This window comes from Physeter macrocephalus, chromosome 8, assembly GCF_002837175.3.
Source record: "Physeter macrocephalus isolate SW-GA chromosome 8, ASM283717v5, whole genome shotgun sequence".
Classification (NCBI taxonomy): domain Eukaryota; kingdom Metazoa; phylum Chordata; class Mammalia; order Artiodactyla; family Physeteridae; genus Physeter; species Physeter macrocephalus.
In genome coordinates, this window is record NC_041221.1 from 42958453 (window position 1) to 42978999 (window position 20547).

Consider the following 20547-nt stretch of genomic DNA (forward strand, 5'->3'; position numbering starts at 1 on the left):
AAGCCCATGCGCTGCAACCAAGAGTGGCCCCCGCTTGCCACAACTAGAGAAAAGCTGGCACGCAGCGACAAAGACCCAATGCAGCCAAAAATAAAAAACAAAACAAAACAAAACAAAAAAACCATTAAAAAAAAATGTCTTCAATGCAGATGACTGAAGAAGGTAGCTTTATTAAAATGAGAGGAGGTCAATAAGGACTACTGGGTAGTTTGTTTTTTCTTGAGTGGGGATAGATAGTTACTCTTTCCTATATTATTTTAAAAATTGTTTTAATACAGACATATGAATAGCATAAAATTATATATACAGCCTAGAATCTCAGAGCTCGATGAGACTTTGGAGATTAAAACAAGTTTTTAAATTTTAAACAAGAGAATCCTTCCTCAAAAGGAAATCTTGTGCACAAGTAAGGAAAGTTACTGTTTTTGAAACAAAAGAGGAAGGCGTAGACCTAGCCATCTGATTCTCCTCTCACTATCTGCGGCAGTCTAAAGTGGCTCCGTGAAGCAGTCTGAACCTCAATTATTTAGGACAAGTCCTTATTACAGAAGTGGGGAAACAAAAGCCCAAAGAAGTTAAGGTCTCCAAGTTGCCCAGGGCCACAAGTTAGTTGCAGAGAGGACTGGAACCATGGCCCCTTATATCTGAACCAACTTATTCTCCCTCCTTATGTCTACACTAGACTCTAACTCACCCTACCTCACCACCTCGATGGTATTTTTCTCTAAGGCTTGTTAACCCCTTATGGCACGGCCTCTGACTTGCAGAAGTACCCTTGGCCTGTTCTTGTGTAACCATCCAGCTCCCCCAGATCAATGGTCAGCCTTATATATATACTCATTCTAAATGCTGCAATTAACTTATTACCCTAGAGCCATGTTCTATCCTTTTATATGGTACCACATATTCAACAAGTTTCTTATGGTTTGCATTTGCCACTCATAGCATCATTCCCTTTAAAACAGTCACTACTGAGTAAGATACACTCCTCAAATCCTAAAACCAACATTCTTGTTCCCATTCAGGTTTAATCTTGGGTTGCTGCAAACATTCCCCATCTGTCTCCTCTCCCCCAACCAAGTAATCACAATGAACCTGTTTCCTATCATACTGAAAATAGGAAACAAGGTTTTATGTTACTAGCCACATATATTAAAATATTCCCTAATTCGGTGTAACTCAGCGAATGCTGGTAACTGAAAATACCCTACAAATTCTGTTTTGAAAAGTAGACAGAACTAATCTAGTAAATTAAAAAGAAGGTACACAGGTTGGGCAAGGGTGGGAGTGGATACAACTGGAAGAAACTACTAAAGAGTCAAAATCTGGTCTTTTCAAATACTATGCCTTTTGTCGGCCAAACTGCTTATCAAATTTTTATACGAAAACTAGATACTCTTAAATAAAGTATTAACAAATAAAGTTGGGAAGGGAACTGAACTTACTAGATTTTATAAACAGACTCTTCCCTAAATCACTTATTTTAAGTTTAGCAACAGAAGAAAAACAAAAAACAAAAAACCCAACCACTGAAGACTCATGGGAACGCATACAACATAAGTACCTGTGGTCCAGCACAGCTGATCTTACAAACATCACAATAGTGAATCTGGGGTGGTTTGGGAGGCTGTTTTGGTTTCAGTTGTTTATTTTGGAATGGTGCTTTTTTAGTGAAGGTGGTCCCTGTCCAAGCTGCTGTTGCAGCAGCTGCCGCCGCCGCCGCCGCCGCCTGCTTCTGTTGCTGCTGCTGCTGTTGGTAGTAGGAGGACGCAGCTGAATACACGGCTGCTTCGTAACCTGAATAAGATGTACCTTACACGTAAAATCAAACAAACGTTATGTTACATAATTATAAAAGGCCAAGATAAATGCTATGAATTTAAATCCAATAACTGCTGCTAATAAAGGTAGGTTTACATGTGCATATTTACAAATAAAGTATATCTCACAAAACCTGGGAAGAAAAATCTCACTTATCTTCCTTTTAATGTAAGTCAACCAACACAGTATTTACGCAATACGTGCCAGGTGTCATGGAGATACGAAGTAAGAATAAGATTTGGTCACTGCTTTCAAGAAGGCTTATAGTTCCGTTGGAGGGAAGTGAAAGGTTTGATAAACTTATGTGGTTATGGAACCTGTTATTAGTATTTCCCCAAGCAGAATTCCTCTGAATAATCTGGGAAGTGCTGGATTTGATGAAGCGTCTGAACTAGGATACTAGAAAGGAAAAAAAAAAAGAAAGTCATGAAAGTAAGATTTTACATGCTTGGTGGCTTAGAGGATAAAATATGTGAAAGAAGACGAAAACACACAAAGATGACACCAAGATTCTGAATCCCAGTGACTGACTGATGGGTTGTGCAACCAATAAAAGCAAGGAGCTGACAGAAGCTGGTTTGGAGAGGCAAGGTGAATAAAGCTTAGCAGAAGTCCATAATATGGAGTTGGAGTTCAGATGAACATCTAGGACGACAAAGAAAAGATTTTGAAATAAAGAACCAAATACATTGGTTCTCATCTTCCAAAAGGTGAAAAAGCACTGAATTTTCTGGTTAAACATATGGATTCTAGCCATTTCCATTGTTCAAAGTCTTTGATGAATAACACATCAGACTAGTTACTGATATAATATATACATGCGGTTTATGTTACGATTTATAGATTTAAAAATCTACAAAAGCTTTACATGTGACAAAGTTGATGATTTTGTTTATAACCCTATCGCAAAACTGGAAAACTTACTGCTTCCTAAACTAAGATCTCTGGAAATTTGGACTCCCTAATTATCATCCTTTCCCCTAAAGTGGAAATGAGTGGGCCAAGAGTTAAGGCTCAAAAGAGAGATTCCTAGTTGCCATGATGGCACAGGAGAACTACTTAAGGAAAACTGAACTTTTTGGTATCTCAAATGCAGACTGGTATACTGAGGAGTAAAGACTTATGACACATTGACTCCAATATATCTTACACACACAGGGTTTCGAGAAAATAAGAATTGGAAAAGTGAAGGTTAAGATGCATGAATCATAGGAATCTGAAAGTGGACAGAGAGAGAGAGAGAGAGAGGGGCAGAGGGGGAGAGAGAGAGAGAGAGAGAGAGAGGGGGAGGGAGGGAGGGAGGAAGTAGTTGGGCAACTTTTATGAAAAACTTTCGTAGACTTTTATGTCAGGTTATTAAATTACATAAATGCTTATGAAGATATAAAGAAAGAAAATGTGGTAATGGAAGAAAACACCTAAAAATGAAAGTAGGAAGAAGTAGGTAAACATATCAATAATAAGCATATGATCAGAGTTCTAAAAATTAGAAAATACTTGGTATAATCGGTTAAAAGAAAAATTCTATAAATCAATAAATTCTGTCAGTCCTACCAGTGGCCTCTATTACTGAAGTTTGTGATAAAAGAATATAATTAAGCTCACAGCCAAATACTTTCACATTTATAGTTGGAAACATGTACAGTTTAAATTTTGCTCTTTAAACACCACCATAAAATTGTCTGATTTTTAAAATAACAAAGCTACTTGTGGATTATTACTGGTTAGGACCTTATTTATTTATCTATCTCTCTATCTCTCTCTCTATCTATCTATTTATTTAGCGGTACGTGGGCCTCTCACTGTTGTGGCCTCTCCCGTTGCGGAGCACAGGCTCCGGACGCGCAGGCTCAGTGGCCATGGCTCACGGGCCCAGCCGCTCCGCAGCATGTGGGATCCTCCTGGACTGGGGCACGAACCCATGTCCCCCACATCGGCAGGCGGACTCGCAACCACTGCGCCACCAGGGAAGCCCAGGACCATAATTTTTATATGAAATCTTTATTAATAGAAAATTTCCAAATGACTAGTTGTGTGTAGGAACTGTAAACATGCCACTTAAAATATAACTTCATGAATTATGTATCAGGAAAATAAAAAGGAGAATAAGGGCAGCAGCATCCTACAATGCTGGATGACCAGGACTTCTTTGTTCCTTTGGCAGCACCTTACGGCTTGCGGGATCTTAGTTCCCCAACCAGGGATTGAACCCAGGCCTACAGCAGTGAGAGTGCCGAGTACCAACCATTGGAAACGCCAGGGAATTCCCTAGGTTTAAAATTGAGAATCCACACTATGGGAGGCAGTGTTCCAGACACAGTGAAGTCTCAGAACAGAACTATAAGTTAGGTATTGCAGGTATTACTATACTTACTTTAGAGATGAAAAAACTGAGGCTGAGAAATCGTAAGGTCCTCTGTGTTATTTAAACAACAAAAATCACTAGGTTAAGCATAATATTTACAAAATAACCTCCTTCATTTGTACACATGTAGTCTAAAACTAATAAAAAGGTAAGCTTAATTATAGCTTACTACTTAGCTTTTTTTAAAAAAAATCAAAGCATAAACTGAAAGGTAGGCTGAAGGTTCTGGAATTCTGCTAAGGAACACCTTTAAATCTCCTATAACTACTAGGAAACAAACGTACATTTCTTATAAAGCACTATGGGAAAATAAATATAAGGATGTGTCTCTAAATTAAGTAAAAGCTCAATTTGGAAATGCTAGAACAGTTTCACTTAAAAAGCACCTTTATTATAAATACTTGTCAATTAGAAAGTTGCATAATTATAGCAGTTAAAATATAATTTTTAAAGGTATGGTATCAGAAACAAAAACTAGCACTTCAACAGTAAATGCATCATACTACAAGTCATCATTTAGTAGGTACCAATACTCTACAACTCATTTTTAATGAGATAAAAAGAAGAGCTGACTTAAGTTGTAGCTGATATAAAATTGCAGATACACAATTCAGAAGCCCTAATAATGATCTCTCTGGATGGCAATTTCACATTGTGTATCACATGTTCTTTAAAAAGTGTATACTCTGATGTAACAGTTCCAAATCTAGGAATTTATCCTAGGGAAACAACGGGCAAACACACAAATCTTTACGTAAAAGGATTAGTTTACCTAGTGTCATTTCTAGTTTTTCCTTAATATGAAACTAAGTGTCCCCAAAAAGAACCTTTAAAATGTGGTACATGCATACAATAAGACAGTCATTAAAAACTATGTTTTTCTAAGCATAGATCTTGGTTTCTAAATACCAATGCCATACAGAAACCAAGGCTCCTTTGTGAAATGGCTAATTGTGAGTCTAGGGCAGGAAAGGCTCAAAGTTTGTTGTGGTTTTGCATTTTATTTATTCCTTAATACACTGTCTTGTTCTGTGCAGGATTTAGGGTGATATGGGCAATTTCAGTTCTTCTCTCTTGATATTTTGTTGCATCTTGGCTGTTAGAAGCCTAGCTACTGAATTTTAAAAATATTTTTTTATTTCTCAGAGGTTTTTTATCTCTTACCCTATGTCAAATGCTCCGCTGGAAAAAAAAAAAAAAATTGCTACGCTGGATGCTAGGGATACAATGGTGAATCAGGCAGAATAACATCTTACTGTGCCAGAAAGGAAAGAAGTGCTCAAAGACAAATGATGCCAAGTTCAAAAGACTCAGAGCTGGTTTGAAAAGGATCCCACAGGCCAAATTTGGGACACTGTGTGACTCAGAAAGAAAAATGAAAGCAATGGATACTACATTGAATAAAAAAGGAGCCCAGAGTAATACTAAAAAAGAAGGGGTGAGGGGACTCCTCTTTAGGGAAGAATGTCTAAGAATCCAAATCCTTTTACATTGATTCTTAGTAAAAGGATTTTGCATTCACCATTGGAGAACCTGATTCAGTTACTGAGATTTTCATAGGATCTAACTAACACCTTAGAGAGAAAGGTAGTTGAGTAATAGGCCCACAGATCACTTGGTTAATTATAAAATGGAAAAAGGTATCTTTACAATGAAAAGATCTGGCAGTCACCACTTTAATCAGTGATTATACTTGGCACCATCAATAAGGAATAGACTGACATTATTTATTTTGTGCACCTGATGTGCTGAAATGTAATGCTCACATAAGTAGTTTAATTAACTAAAAAGCTGCCAGAATCTAAACATAAAAGAAATCAGGTAAATCTAGATTGTGGGATATTCTACAAGATGACTGGTCTGAACTCTTCAAAAACATCAAGGTCATGAGAGAGAAGATAAAAATAGGGGTTATTCTACATTAAAGGAAACTGAAACTAACAACCAAATACAACCCATAACCCTTGACTGGACCCTAAATTTAAAACAAAGCACAAACACAAATACATTAACCACAGAGAAAGCCCAGCCATAAAAGACATTTGTGGACAACTGGAGAAAATTTATTAGATAATATTCATGTCCAATTCTGAATTGTGGCTATATAAAAGAATGCCCCTATTCTTAGGATACACATGTGGAAGACTCCTAGGCAAAGCACCATGTTGCCTGCAACTTATAAAACACTGCTGAACCGTTTGAAAATATGTTTAAAGAGAGGCGAGATAAAGCAAATGTGACAAAATAATACTTGGTGAGTCTAGGTAAATGCTGTACAGGCATTTGTTGTACTATAATATTTTTTCACTTTTCTGCAGAATTAAAAATTTCTAAAATTGGGGAAAAAACATGAATCCAAGGAATGGTATATCTCTATACTTAGAAAGGACATTCACAATGAGGAAAGGAGTTTACAATACAGTAGATATAAGACAAATTCATTTTTATAAAGAAACCATGATGTTTATATATGCATATTCCCATGGAAGAAAGTCTAGAAAGACATGCACTAAAATGTTAATGGTAATTAGTGTCTAGGGATAGATGTCTAGTAATTTAATTTTTTCTCCTTTTTAAATCCATACTTTCAAGGTTTAAAATGATGTATTACTTACATAATAAGCAGTAAATAAAAATAACTATCTTCATTCTGTGTAAGGTATATTCAAGCAACTGAGAGAGACAAACACTGAGACAGAGAAAAGATAAAGGGAGAAGGAGCACAGGTAAGAGAGAAACAAGGAATAGGAAAAGGTACTATCATATTCCTTATTTTGTTAAAGCTAATGTGGATATTTTTTAGTGTCCAAACAGATTTCATTGAAATAACTCCATTTACAGTTATAACTAGCTAATCAGAGAAAGGCAGAAAAGTTGTATCTGGGCAATCCTGAATGACAACATCTCCTCATGCCAGTTCATTTCCACATGGCTGTCTTAATTAACTTATAAATCTGTTCCCATAGCTCCCCTTCTTGAGATCTCCTCTTTGACACCCTGTCTGCCCACAAGATAGACACCACAGCAGACCCTACAAAACTTTCCACACTGACATTTCCAGCCTCATCTCCTGATAGTTACCCCATGTATCCGGTATTCCAGCCACAATGAACTGTTGATCCCAAATACATCATGCCCGCCTGATTTCTATCCCTAGCACCAAGCACAGGATTTGACATAGGGTAAGAGATAAAAAAATCTCTAAAAAATAAAAAAATAGTTTAGAAATTCAGTAGCTAGGCTGCCACAAAAACACCAAGAGGTAAGAAATGCAACGGCCTATGTCACCTTAAATCCTCCATGGAACAAGACAGCATACTAAGGAATAAATAAAATGCAAAACAACAACAAACCATACAGTAGTACAAGGCTAAGTGTCTTCAAAAAAGCCATGTGTGACTTTCAACACTGCAACACTACAAAGTACCTCAGCTGGAAATTAGGAAGAGCAGTGGGCACAGCAAGAAGGTTTTAGTAATTATTCTTCTCCAGGGAAAATATATGATTATTTAAGGAAAATAAATCTACTCTGTCCTTCCAAGAGATGTGTTATATAACCATCATCTTATGGATGTTTATAAAAGCCCCCAATATTTTCAAGGTTACTTATTCCTGAGGATAAATATGAAGATACAGCTCCTTGAGAGCTGAAAAAAACAATATAAAGAATCTGTCAGTGGTTATTTCCTGAAGTTAACTTTGAACTTTCAAATTCATTTGGAAAAGTAGACAGGAAATGACCCTGTAGAATACTAGGTGTTATCTTCTCTAATAAAAAACAAACAAACAGGGCTTCCCTGGTGGCGCAGTGGTTGAGAGTCCGCCTGCCGATGCAGGGGACACGGGTTCGTGCCCCGGTCCAGGAAGATCCCACATGCCGCGGAATGGTTGGGCCCGTGAGCTATGGCCACTGAGCCTGCGCGTCCGGAGCCTGTGCTCCGCAACGGGAGAGGCCACAGCAGTGAGAGGCCCGTGTACCGCAAAACAAAAACAAAAACAAACAGACAAAAAAACAAAAAAAACCCTTACAACTTCGATTGTGGTTCATTTGTCACATTATGCACATATATTTGTATTAACACCTATCAATTAATTCAATTCTTACTACTGGGAGTAAGATCATTCCACAGAAAATTAAGATAGTTTCTTAGTGAGTCTCTTTTTAATTTGCTTACTCATTTAAACACAGTTTATCAGCCTTACCAGAATAAGTAACTGCCGTGGTACTATAAGTAGCACTCTGGGTATAGGACGGCACCACAGTAGCTGCAGCTGCTACTGGCTGTACGGTGGAGGATACAGGATAAATGGAGAAAGTAGTGGTAGCTGGACTTGGTGTGGCTGGTTTTATGGCTGTCACTTGTCGAGTTTGCTGGGCTTGTGTATACTGAGTTGCACCTTGGCTATAACCTGCTTTAGGGGCTAAATTGGGAAAGAGACATCAGAAAATTAGAAGGGTGAACCACTATAGTTACTGTACCAATACCCTAGAAAAAAAAATGTAAACATCATTAACTGTAAATTTTATGTTAGCAATTTCTTCTTGATAAAATTCTTATTACCAACTTAATAAAATACAGCATCTGTATAAATTTACTATCCCTCCACATATGCATTTTACATATTTCCAAAATGACATTTGTCAAAATTTGCCACTAACTAAAACACCAGCACTATTTAAAACATGCTAGCAATAAACAAAGTTTTTAGAAAAGGGTATGTGTGTGTGTGTATTTGGGCTAGTCAGTCTACTTGAGAGTTATGCTTAATATTGGGAACAGAATAGAGAGAGCCTCAAAGTATAATTTAAGTCACAGTGAAGTTTTCAATGTTTAATTACATGGAACTTGTTCATATACTATTCATGGCAATTTACTGATTTATCCATAGTGAACTTCAATCTAATTACAACCCACAAGGTGCTACTGACTTAATTCTTCAAATGTCAATAGCATGAGTGCAGCTGTTCTAAAATGGCTACCACTAATGTCTCTGCTAAACTTTCCACTGCCCTTGAACATATTAAAACAAATGTATACTTTAAGAATCTTATGAGACTTATTATCACTAAATTAATAATTAATCCGTTATTAATGATCAGTAAAGCATACAAACGTAATTATCTGAGAAAGGCCCAAATATCTGGGGCCAAACTCATTCATGCCTAGTTAAGTAAAGGTACTTGAAATAAATAGCACTTAAGAGTTTATAAAACTTTTCCTACACATAGTATGAAATTTGATCCACACAACATATAGATGAGTACAACATTTTACCAAAAAACCCTGATGTCCAGGAGCTAAATGATTTACAGAAGTCACATGGTCAATGTCAGAGTTCAGACTACACCAAGGTCTTCTGACTCTCAGATTACTTCAGTACTCTCAAGCACAATCTATCTAACGTTGGTAACTAATCAGGAAGTTCATTATAGTTCACTGTACCCACAAATCATTAGAAAAGAGACAGTAAGAAAAGTCAGGGTCATTATAATGCAAAATATGTTTAAACCACTTTTAAGGGACTCATAAAATCAATCTTAGAGCTAAAAGTAACCTAGAAAGATCTGAGTCAGGACTTCCCTGGTGGCACAGTGGTTAAGAATCTGCCTGCTAATGTAGGGTACATGGGTTTAAGCCCTGGTCTGGGAAGATCCCACATTCTGCGGAGCAACTAAGCCTGCGCACCACAACTACTGAGCCTGAGCTCTAGAGTCCGCGAGCCACAACTACTGAAGCTGTGCGCCACAACTACTGAAGCCCGCACGCCTAGAGCCCACGCTCCACAACAAGAGAAGCCCCCACAATGAGAAGCCTGTGCACCAAAACAAAGAGCAGCCCCCGCTCGCTGAAACTAGAGAAGGCCCATGCACAGCAACAAAGATCCAATGCAGCCAAAAAATAATTAAATAAAATAAATAATAAAAAAGTATTACTCAAAAATAAATCAAATAAGATATAATTTAAAAAAAAAGATCTGAGTCAACTACCCCATTCACAGATAAGAGAACAGAGATGAAATGAGGTAAAAAATCACCTGCCCACATTGTGGTAATGCCAGTGCTAGAAACCAATTCTATTCTTTCCTAATCCAAGGCTCTACCCACACTCTCATGGTCCTTCAAAAGTAATTAAAGTAAAGGAGTTGCTATTTTTCAGAACTAAGAGAGCTTTGCTTTAAAAGTTCTCAATTAAATCTCTATGAAAAAAACCCATCTTTTAAAGACTACAAATATGTAGGCTTCTTTGCAAACAAAACACTTCCTGCATTCAAACCATTAATATATACTGTAATATCAGTGGCTGGTAACAGAACCAACTGTCATTACAGATCAGAGAAAGATGAGTTAAAAGTATGGGTCCACAGGAATTCCCTGGCGGTCGGAGTGGTTAAGACTCCGAGCTTTCACTGCTGAGGGCCCGGATTCAATCCCTGGTTGGGGAACTATTAATCCCACAAGCTGCGCGGCACGGCCAAAAAAAAGAAAGGGTCCACAAAATGGAAACCATACTAGGGCCCCCACTGGTTACAAAGGCAGTCAGCAGTTACGCCTGGGCATTTCGGACAAAGAGAAGAAGGTGGCCAGAAGTTATTGCCACAACTTCTTTTGTACAGCTTATTTCAACAGGAAAAGAACTATAATCTGAAGAACAGATATGAAATACACTTCCAGGAAGGAAGGACATGATTATGAATTGCCTCCAAGATCTTCTCTCTTTGGGACTCAAAGGCATTCTTGTGGAGAAAGAGAAGGACATGGTTAGAACCTGCCCCTCAAGGTAATATAACACAATGAGTTTAAATGGATTCAAAAGCATATTTTCATTAAAAAACATCTTGAATAACATGTTTCAATAGTGTACAATGAAAGGGCACATGTTAATAAAACCCACCTGTCTGATAGTAGGTCTCAGCAACAGAAGGCTGAGGCTGGGCAGCAGCAGCTACAGCAGCTGCAGTTGCTGTTGGTTGTTGGTAGTACTGCTTACTATCATAAGCTACAGCAGGAGCTGTGGATCTTACATATGAGTACGAGTCCTAAAGAAAGAGAATGAAAGAAAATCTTGCTGAGTGAAGTGGCAGACGGAAAAAAACCCTCATCTTTACTACATTAAAAATGCAATAAAAGAAAACAAAAGCCTAAATATGTATGAACAGAGACAGAAGATTCAAATTCAATACAAAGGGCATTCATTTTGGACTTCATCAAATAAGGTCAAAACCATTTTAAGCAGTATGCTTAACTTTTACAATCGGAAAAATCATCAAAATTTTAAAATAAGCATTATTATTTTTAAAAATTAATTTTATTTAAAAATTGCTTGGCGGATCTGCCTTAAAGATGGATCCCACAGTAAAGAACACCTGGGTAGTTCTAAGCTTTGTGACTGTTCCAGCTTTCTTTTCATTCTTCCTTATTTACTACTGTTCATTAACATAATGATGAGTAGGAGCTTCCAGGTGGAGGAAAGGGGAACAGAGGTACCAGGGGAAAGGAACGCTAAATATAAATCTCCAAGGCAATGGAAGATCAAGGTGAGCTGGGTGAATTCTGGCACTGCATATAGTGAGGAGAGCTGGGTAGGTACACCTGAGGTATGCAGGAGGAAAGGCTGAAAGAGTTGGCAGGGCCCAGAAAATGATGGGCTTCATACATCCTATCAAAAACAATAAAATTTATTATATTCTGTCTCTGGACATAATGAAAACAATCACACATGTTAAAGTAATCCTGAGTTTAGTAACCTGTTAAATATTAATAGCAAATACTAATATTGCCGATTCATGTCAGTTTCTTAGTTAACAAAATAAATCCCTGTATTTTAGAAATAATATTTAAAAACCAGGAGAAGTCCAGAAGGACCAAAGTTTAAAGAACAGATCCTAAAAGGAAACAAACGAAAAATGGGTTAAAGAATTAGGACCAAATTTAATTAAATAAGCAGGTAGTAATTTAGTGTCATATCAGACATAAAGAGAATTATATTATAAACAGACTTAGATCTTTATGTCCCTATAAACCTAACAAGAAGCAATTAGATGAATTAAGAGCGGGATCAATTTCTATGACAAACTAAGAAAGAACACCTTGAGGGAAGAATGTACATTTAGGCAATAGAATTTCCACCCTTGATAAGTTTCAAGAAGACACTATGTAATTTGTCCTATTCAGCTGAGGCTCATGGTTCTCAAAATAGGAGACACAGGGGTGTCCCAAGTGGATAAATAATGCCATAGTGCCAACAAGGGGCAGAAGACTCTAAAATAAATAAATAAATAAAAATTTTAAAAAGGGGGCAGAAGACCCTATATATCTTAATTTTTCTCAAAAACTTGTAATAAAATTAAAATACTTAACCAGTAATTAATGTATCTTTTTTTTTTTTTTTTTTTTTTGGCCACGCCATGTGGTATGTATGACCTTAGTTCCCTGACCAGGGATAGAACCTGTGCCCCCTGCAGTGGAAGCACGGAGTCTTAACCACTGGACTGCCAGGGAAGTCCCAATTACTGTATTTTTTTTAATTAAAGCAAACGTATAAATAGAGTGGAGTGCAATGCACTGGGGGATTATTAATATAAAACTCACTGCAAGGAAACTTAATGCTTGGAGTATGCCCCCAATTATCTAGGAATACACATTCACTTTTCTGTATCATTAGAGGTATATTTTGGAAGACCCAACTTTGAGAAGCATTGGCTTGGACATTACATTAAACACTGAAGCCACTGAACCTGTATGTTAAGGCTAATGAAAGTAGTTTTCTTACCTGGTAGTTTTGTGTAGTAGCTGGGGGTGGTGGTGGAGGTGCTTCTTGTTGCCTCTGCGTATAACCATAGTCGGTTGCTGTGTGTGCAGTGGGGTACCCTCCATATGCAGCAGCTGTTGCAGCAGCTGCAACAGCTACTGGAGCAGGCCTGGCAACTGCAACTGTGGCGGCTGCTGGTGCATAGGCAGCAGTAACTGTGTGAGCAGCTACTGGAGCCTGATGGACAGTGTAGCTAGCAACCGTAGTTGGATGAGAGTAGGCTACACCCGAAGCTGGCTGCTGGCTATATTGTGGAGTAGAAGAATAAACATAATACAATTTAATTTTTAAAATCTAGGAGTTTAATCAACTTAAATCAAAAGCACATTTCCCAATAATTTAATCATGGACTACAAGAGAACAGGTATTTTGAGCTTAATAAACCACCTAACCAACACCCTATTTGTTATTGTTGCATAATTTTCATTCCTTAATCTGAATAAATTAGATAGCCACACATGTTTCAGATCAAAGATCATATCACAAAGTAGGGAGGACAAACTGGGATTAAGAAGCGGTATTAGGAAGAAAGAAAAAACTGATCAACCTAGGAACTTAAAAAAGTATTTGTTATATGTATAGTTCTTTATTATGTTCTATAGTTAAAAAAAAAATCTCTACAAGGAAATCATATCAAGAAAAATATTGTATTCTAACTCCAATTATGGAAAACATTTAAGGTAGAAACTATTACCGAGATGACTCAAATACTTCTGATGCTGTTAAGGCAGTAGTTCTCAGCTAGGGGAGATTTTGCCCTCCAGGAGATATCTGGCCATGTCTGGAGATATTTTTGATGGTTAAACTGCAGAGGAAGAGGTGGTGATGTGTGCTACTGGTATTTAGTGGGTAGAGGCCAGTGATGCTGTTACATAAAGGACAGCTATCCACAACAAAGAATTATCCAAAGAATGTCAACAGTGCTGAGGTTGAGAAATCCTGCTGTAAGGTACAGAATTTACAATGCAATATCTATTATTTTAGATAAATTTTCCAGGTTAGAGGCAGCAATTCATTATACACATTTCTTTTTCTCTTAAAAAGTAGCACATGTTGCAAAAGGAGACCTAAGTCAGATGCTTTGCAATCATAACCATTTAAACCTCAGAGAGACAAAAAGATTTTCTAAAACTGTAAATCAAATGAATCTTCAGCTAAAGTTCTTAAAATAACATTTACTTTAATTTTTAAATTGAGAGCCTATATCATATAAAACCAGGCTCACAAATGTTAGCAAATGAAAATGTTTTTGTTGTTTTAGGTTCTCTTGAGTAAGTAATACATTCACAATCACACTTGCTAAAGCTATATTACCAAGGCAGAAAAATGCCTTCTTAAAAAAAGGAGAGCCCCAACAGTTATTTAGCTAAGTTTTATTAAGTTTTAATATGAGCTAACAGTTAAGAATAGCTAAGAAAAAAATACCTGACATAAGCTGAAGCTGCACTAATAAACTAGAGTGTTTGATTCATGGGTTATACTACAGGGTATTCTTTCACTGGTATGCACAATACCAAAAAAAAAAAAAATGGCACAGAATTAAAATCTGGGGCCATCATATTTTAACTGTATTATGGGAAACACTGATAATTAGGATGTGTTCAAAGGGAATCAATATGAAGTTTATAAGTATGAGTATTATTTCACATAAAAGTAGAGGACCTAGGGACATTCAGTCTAGAAAAGGTGACCTTGGAAGATATGATAGCTGCCTTCTAATAGAAGAGACTTACTCCATGCTGCTCCAGAGAACAGAACTAGAACCAATGGATGGAAGGGTGGCAGATTTCAGCCCAATATGAAAAAGAAAAAAAAACAAAAACTTAGAACAGAGTCCAAAGAAACTCTTATAATTTCTATTTGGATGAGGTTTTCCACATTTTGATATTAAAATTAGCTAACATTTCCTACATATATGCCAATTATAAGACAGGAAAAGGGAAGTTTAAACTGTAATAGTGGGAAATTGGTTGGGCATTGACATTTTCTATGGATAATTCCACATCCTTAAGAAAAATTCCAATAACATATACTTCTTCAAAATTCCTAGAACTGAGAAAAAGAATTATGTTTAAAATATAAATACACCAGTTCTGTGAAACTTGTATTTAACGTTTACTGATAAGATTTCCCGCGTAGAGGCTACATGGTTATGTAAAACTCAGACGGTCTTGAATTCCTATACTGTTTCCGTTCATCCCACTGCTCTTTATCGAGTATCTGTTCACATTTCATTGTCCCCAAAACATGTCCTATAGGACAAAAAACAAAAGTTGGAGTAGAATAGGAATGTCAAGTACACTAGGCAGGCAATCTGACTTATACTACCACTGATCTTTAAAAGTCCATGCGACTCACGAAGGGATGACCTTGTGCTCTGGTTTCTGCCTATTGCCCCAGCATAATTATTAATAGTATTCTCACTCTCCTATGTGTCTCAGTTTGAACAATAAATTTTATAGTCACCCTTCCCAAGAATCATATAAAAAGATGCCAGTGCATTTAGCAATTACCATAGACATCCCTAGGGCTGTCTAACCTAACTCGCTCTGTAGAGCCAGGTCCCTAACCATCATCTGGGCTGGAACCACATGCTCCACCAAAGCATCATGAAGAATGATGATCCAGTCCCAGTTCCCAGGGGGTCAAGGGCTAGGGCAGCTGACTACTGTTCAGAATAAAGATTCTCTGATTTGTTATCTTAGACCCATCTGGGAAATTCTCTTCCAATTTCAAATACCTTTCGGAAAACTGCCTTTCACATGACATAGATGACCAGACTGGACTACAGCCGTTCAATTAAATATCAAGTAGCTAAGTCTAAATAAGTAAATTAATTTTTTAAAATTCAGGTCAAGTTCAAATTAATTTACATAAAAATCAGTCTTAAGTTCAAAGTTCAAATCAAGGTTTTTGCCTAGTCGGGGGCATGAGAATAAAAGGTGTTAAAATTATATCCCTACATGAAATGTAAGACTTAACTGTCTTTAAATGATTTCTTAAATAGGGAATTCCCTGGCGGTCCAGTGGTTAGGACTCCGTGCTCTCACTGCCAAGGGCCTCAATTTAACCCCTGGTTGGGGAACTAAAATCCCACAAGCCGTGTGGCCGAAAAAATAAATCAATAAATAAATATTTTTTTTTTCTTAAATACAACAGGACATAAAATCCCAAATCTTGTTCCATAAAAAATAATTTGTGAAATATGGAAGATTTTCATTTACTAAGCATCCAGTAGAGCAGAAGCTTTTACTTAGATGGTAATATCCTTTGTGAATAAATTAAATCTAATCAGCTTCAGTTTTAAACCGGGACAAATTAAATAATAAATTATGAAACAAACATATAAAAACATGGGTAAGAAAGTTTAAGAAACAATCAGACAGGGACTTCCCTGGTAGCATAGTGGTTAAGAATCCGCCTGCCAACGCAGGGGACATGGGTTCGAGCCCTGGTCCAGGAAGATCCCACATGCCGCAGAGCAACTAAGCCTGTGCGCCACAATTACTGAGCCTGCACTCTAGAGCCCTCAAGCCACAAATATTGAGCCCACGTGCTGCAACTACTGAAGCCCGCGTGCCTAGAGCCCGTGCTCTGCAACAAGAGAAGCCACTGCAATGAGAAGCCCGTGTACCGCAACGAAGAGCAGTCCCCGCTCGCCACAACTAGAGAAAGCCTGTGCGCAGCAACAAAGACCCAATGCTGCCAAAAATAAACAAACAAAAAGATACCAAAAAAAAAAAGAAAGAAAAAGAAACAATCAGACATAAAATGGAAGGGTATTTCTCTTGGCGGTGGGGGGGTGGAGAGTACTTAGGAAATTATTAATATTGAAGAGTAAAAACATCCTTCATATTTCTGAACTTAAGCTGGAGGTTAATGGTCTGCTCCCTACTTGCTTACCAAAAAGTGAAGCCAGCCAGAAGGCTTACCGAAATAAAAAGCCAGCTAAAATCACCCGATGTTTAAAGAAAGCCTACTATAAACTGCGAAAGAAATAAGAATGAACCCATTGGAAATGGATATCTCAAAGCAACAGATAAGAATTTTTAAAATCTCTAATTTGTATCCATAAAACAAGAATCTTACACTAGTTAGAAGATAAAGTTGAAGGACATGGACAAGACAAAAGAAAAGAGAAAGGATAAATATGGCAGGTCTAATACTCCAACAAGAAGGAATTCTAGAGAAAAGAAAAAAAGCAGATGGAAGAAATTTCCCACTCTTGAAGGGAGGCCGTATTTTCAAATTCAAAGATCTACGGAGTGCAAAACAGAATGAAAGAACAACACTGAGTGACATATATTGATAGCATTTCATAACACCTCAAGACAAAAGAAAAGATCCTTTAAATCTCCAGAGAGAAGAAAAACAGATCACCTACATACAAGTAAATGAAAATCAGACTTACTGATAACACCAGTGGCTGGAGGACAATAGGGTCATGTCTTCAAAATTCAAGGGAAAATGATTAACAATGTAGAATTCTGCACCCAGTTAAACTATTAACGCAGAATAATGATTTTGACATTCAAGGTCTGAAGGAGTTTACCTCCCACGTGCCTTTTCTTAGGAAGCTACATGAAAACGTACTTCAGCAAAAAATAAAACAAGAAAGATATCATGGGATCCCACAAACAGTGGATTCAAACTCAGGAGACAGATAAAAGCCCAGGTAGGCAGCTATGCAGCAGGCCCAGAAAGGCAGTAAGTTTATGAGACTGAAATCAAAGGAAGGACAGAAGCCTCCAGGAGAAGGATGTCTAGGAAAACAGACGACTGGACAATAGACAGCAGACCAAGAGCCTGGGAAAATCTCATAATATAATCAAGGCACCAAGAAGATTTGTGTGAAAAAAGGGTAATGAAAGACTTCAGGAAATATGAAACTGCTCAAGAAAAGTCATGATCTCAGTTGAGCAATTAGTAGGGTGTAAAAAAGGAAAAATCTGTTTGAACTTGACCCTGGAAAGATTCTCTATTAAGTGATACAGGGTTGTAAAAATGGAATACATGAGGAATTCTAATCATAGAACAGTACTTGGCTCCAGAGTAAATACTATTTACAATCATAATAATGAAACAGTTTTCTGCTTTAAGGTTTTAGAATCAACCTAAATCACAGAAGATAAACTATGATTACAGAACACAATGTAAGTGTTATCACACGGAAAACAAGAGCTGAGTTGGGGGACGGGATGGAGAAAGAGGGAAAGTAAAGCACAAGGGTTTCAAGATTCTTAGAGAGTACCAAGATACTGTCTACCTTTGATGGAACTAGAATTGGTGTGTATTGTTTGAAGTAACAGAAATAGCCATATCACTGAATCTGGGAGGAGAAATGAGAAGCATGAGAGAGTATGTATGAAATCCTAACCATGATTGTAAGAAATCAAACTATAATGCATAAAGTTGATAAATTAAGACATAAAAAAGCAGCATACTATTTAGTGATATGGAGGTTAGAAATAAAACCAAAATGCATTAAAGGTGGGGAAGTGGGAGGCAGGGAGAAGGAAAATAAGGGACTGCTGTTTTCATTAAGCCCTTCTATACTATTTTTAATTAATTTATGCATTACTCTGGGAGTAATGAAAGATAAGCAGAAAGATATCAGAACAGAATTCTCAAGCTGGCAACTTCAATGACCAACAAACCAATCCCGAATTTAAATACTCCTTTCTAGTTATCCCAACACAACTCTAGTATCTACATTTCTGGCCTCAACCCTAATCTATATCCAACTTTAGGCCCATCTTTAAGTGCTTTTGAATTCCATTAATATGACCTGGCTTTATACTACACTACTAAATTTACAGTCACTACTGAAATTAAAATAACTTATGTGTACAAATGGCTCGTCCGCATAAGCGGCATCCTACACCTCCGTTAGTTTCTATACAACAGTGGTTCTCAAAATGTGATCCAAGGACCGCTGAGGGTCCCTAAGACCGTTTTAGAGGGCTCAGGAGGTTGGTTCTCTCTTTTCAATTACAGATTGCCTTCATATATTTTAATCCGAACAATTTATTGCAACAGACTTAATGCAGAAGCAGGTATGAGAATACAACCATCTTATTTGAGATTTTTTTTTTTTTTCAGTATGCAGGCCCCTCACCGCTGCAGCGTCTCCCATTGCGGAGCAGAGGCTCCGGACGCGCAGGCCCAGAGGCCATGGCTCACGGGCCCAGCTACTCCGCGGCATGTGGGATCCTCCCAGACCGGGGCACAAACCCGTGTCCCCTGCATTGGCAGGCGGACTCTCAACCACTGCGCCACCAGGGAAGCCCTTAATTGTGATATTAAAAAGATTTGTAGAAATGTTAAACAATGCTTCTCATCTTATTACTTTTTCAGTGGTTGGAATATAGTTATTTTTCATAAAGGTATTTTTGGTTAGCATGTAGTGGTTTTTTTTACTATTTTAAAACAATTTAATAAATATTTTTAAAATTTCTAAAATAGTAAATATTAGTATAATCCACATAAGCAAAAGTTTTTTGGGGTTTTTAATAATTAGAAGTTAGAAGGGTCCCCAAACCAAAAAGTTTGAGAACCACCATTTTATGATACACAACATTAACTTAGAGTCTGTAATGGTATTCCCCATTCATTTTCCTGCTCTTTACTTACTGCCCCTTTAAGCAAAATGTTTCCTTCTCTCTTATGACATGGAAACAGTACTTGTTCTCAGGTAAAATGAGCACTGCAAAAGTGGCCAGAGCCCCAAGTCTGCTGCCTACAGCTGTGTAATAGTCTTATCTAGGGCTCCAAATCTCCTCCCAGTTTACCCGGTGTGCTGCTGTACAAATATCATTTTCTATGTTAGAAGAGACATAAAAGGCAGAGGGAAGTAATGGCTTAGAATTTTGGAACTCCCACACAAAACTAACAGAAGGTGAATTAGGAAAAAGCCCACTTCCCCCTTTAAGGGAGAACTGTAAGGAAACTTTCCTGTCTCACCCTTGGCTCCAAGTAAAGAAGAGAAGCCTCTCCTGATAATTCTTAACAACAAGCCAGCACTCCCCTACTTTGGGCTCTGGAATTCACATTAGTTGACCAGGAAAACTAACTACTTGGTTTGGTGTTTATTTATTTATTTATTTCCTTCCAGGTACCACAAAATGCTCATTCCTCTCTAATGCTACCATGTTCCAAAAAAGATGAGATCTCAATCAAAAATCACAAACAAAACCCATTAGGAAACAAGATACTAGGAGCAAGAGTTTGGAGAAAAAAAAAAAAGTCTACAAGTACTAGTATTGGATACGAAATATAAAATAAGTACACTTAAAGAGACTATGAAAACCAAGACCAAGAACTAAGAGTTCAATCAAAAACAACCAGAAAGGGGCTTCCCTGGTGGCGCAGTGGTTGCGCGTCCGCCTGCCGATGCAGGGGGGCCGGGTTCGCGCCCCGGTCTGGGAGAGTCCCGCGTGCCGCGGAGCGGCTGGGCCCGTGAGCCGTGGCCACTGGGCCTGCGCGTCCGGAGCCTGTGCTCCGCAACGGGAGAGGCCGCAGCAGAGGGAGGCCCGCATACCACAAAAAAAA

The 20547-nt window shown here is 37.7% G+C and overlaps 1 protein-coding gene across 2 annotated transcripts in view; it reads right to left on the bottom strand.

The window, feature by feature from the left end:
- Positions 1 to 20547, bottom strand: part of ZFR (zinc finger RNA binding protein) — an 83537-nt gene that overhangs the window by 50774 nt on the left and 12216 nt on the right. The window contains exons 3-7 of one of the 2 annotated variants that reach the window (XM_028492835.2): positions 14730 to 14753; positions 12958 to 13240; positions 11080 to 11224; positions 8390 to 8608; positions 1565 to 1812 (exon numbers count right to left, since the gene is read on the bottom strand). In XM_028492835.2, the coding sequence (XP_028348636.1) occupies positions 1565 to 1812; positions 8390 to 8608; positions 11080 to 11224; positions 12958 to 13240; positions 14730 to 14753 (919 nt within the window). The remainder of the gene's footprint in view (positions 1 to 1564; positions 1813 to 8389; positions 8609 to 11079; positions 11225 to 12957; positions 13241 to 14729; positions 14754 to 20547) is intronic. The other variant, XM_024119386.3, reaches the window with a different exon arrangement.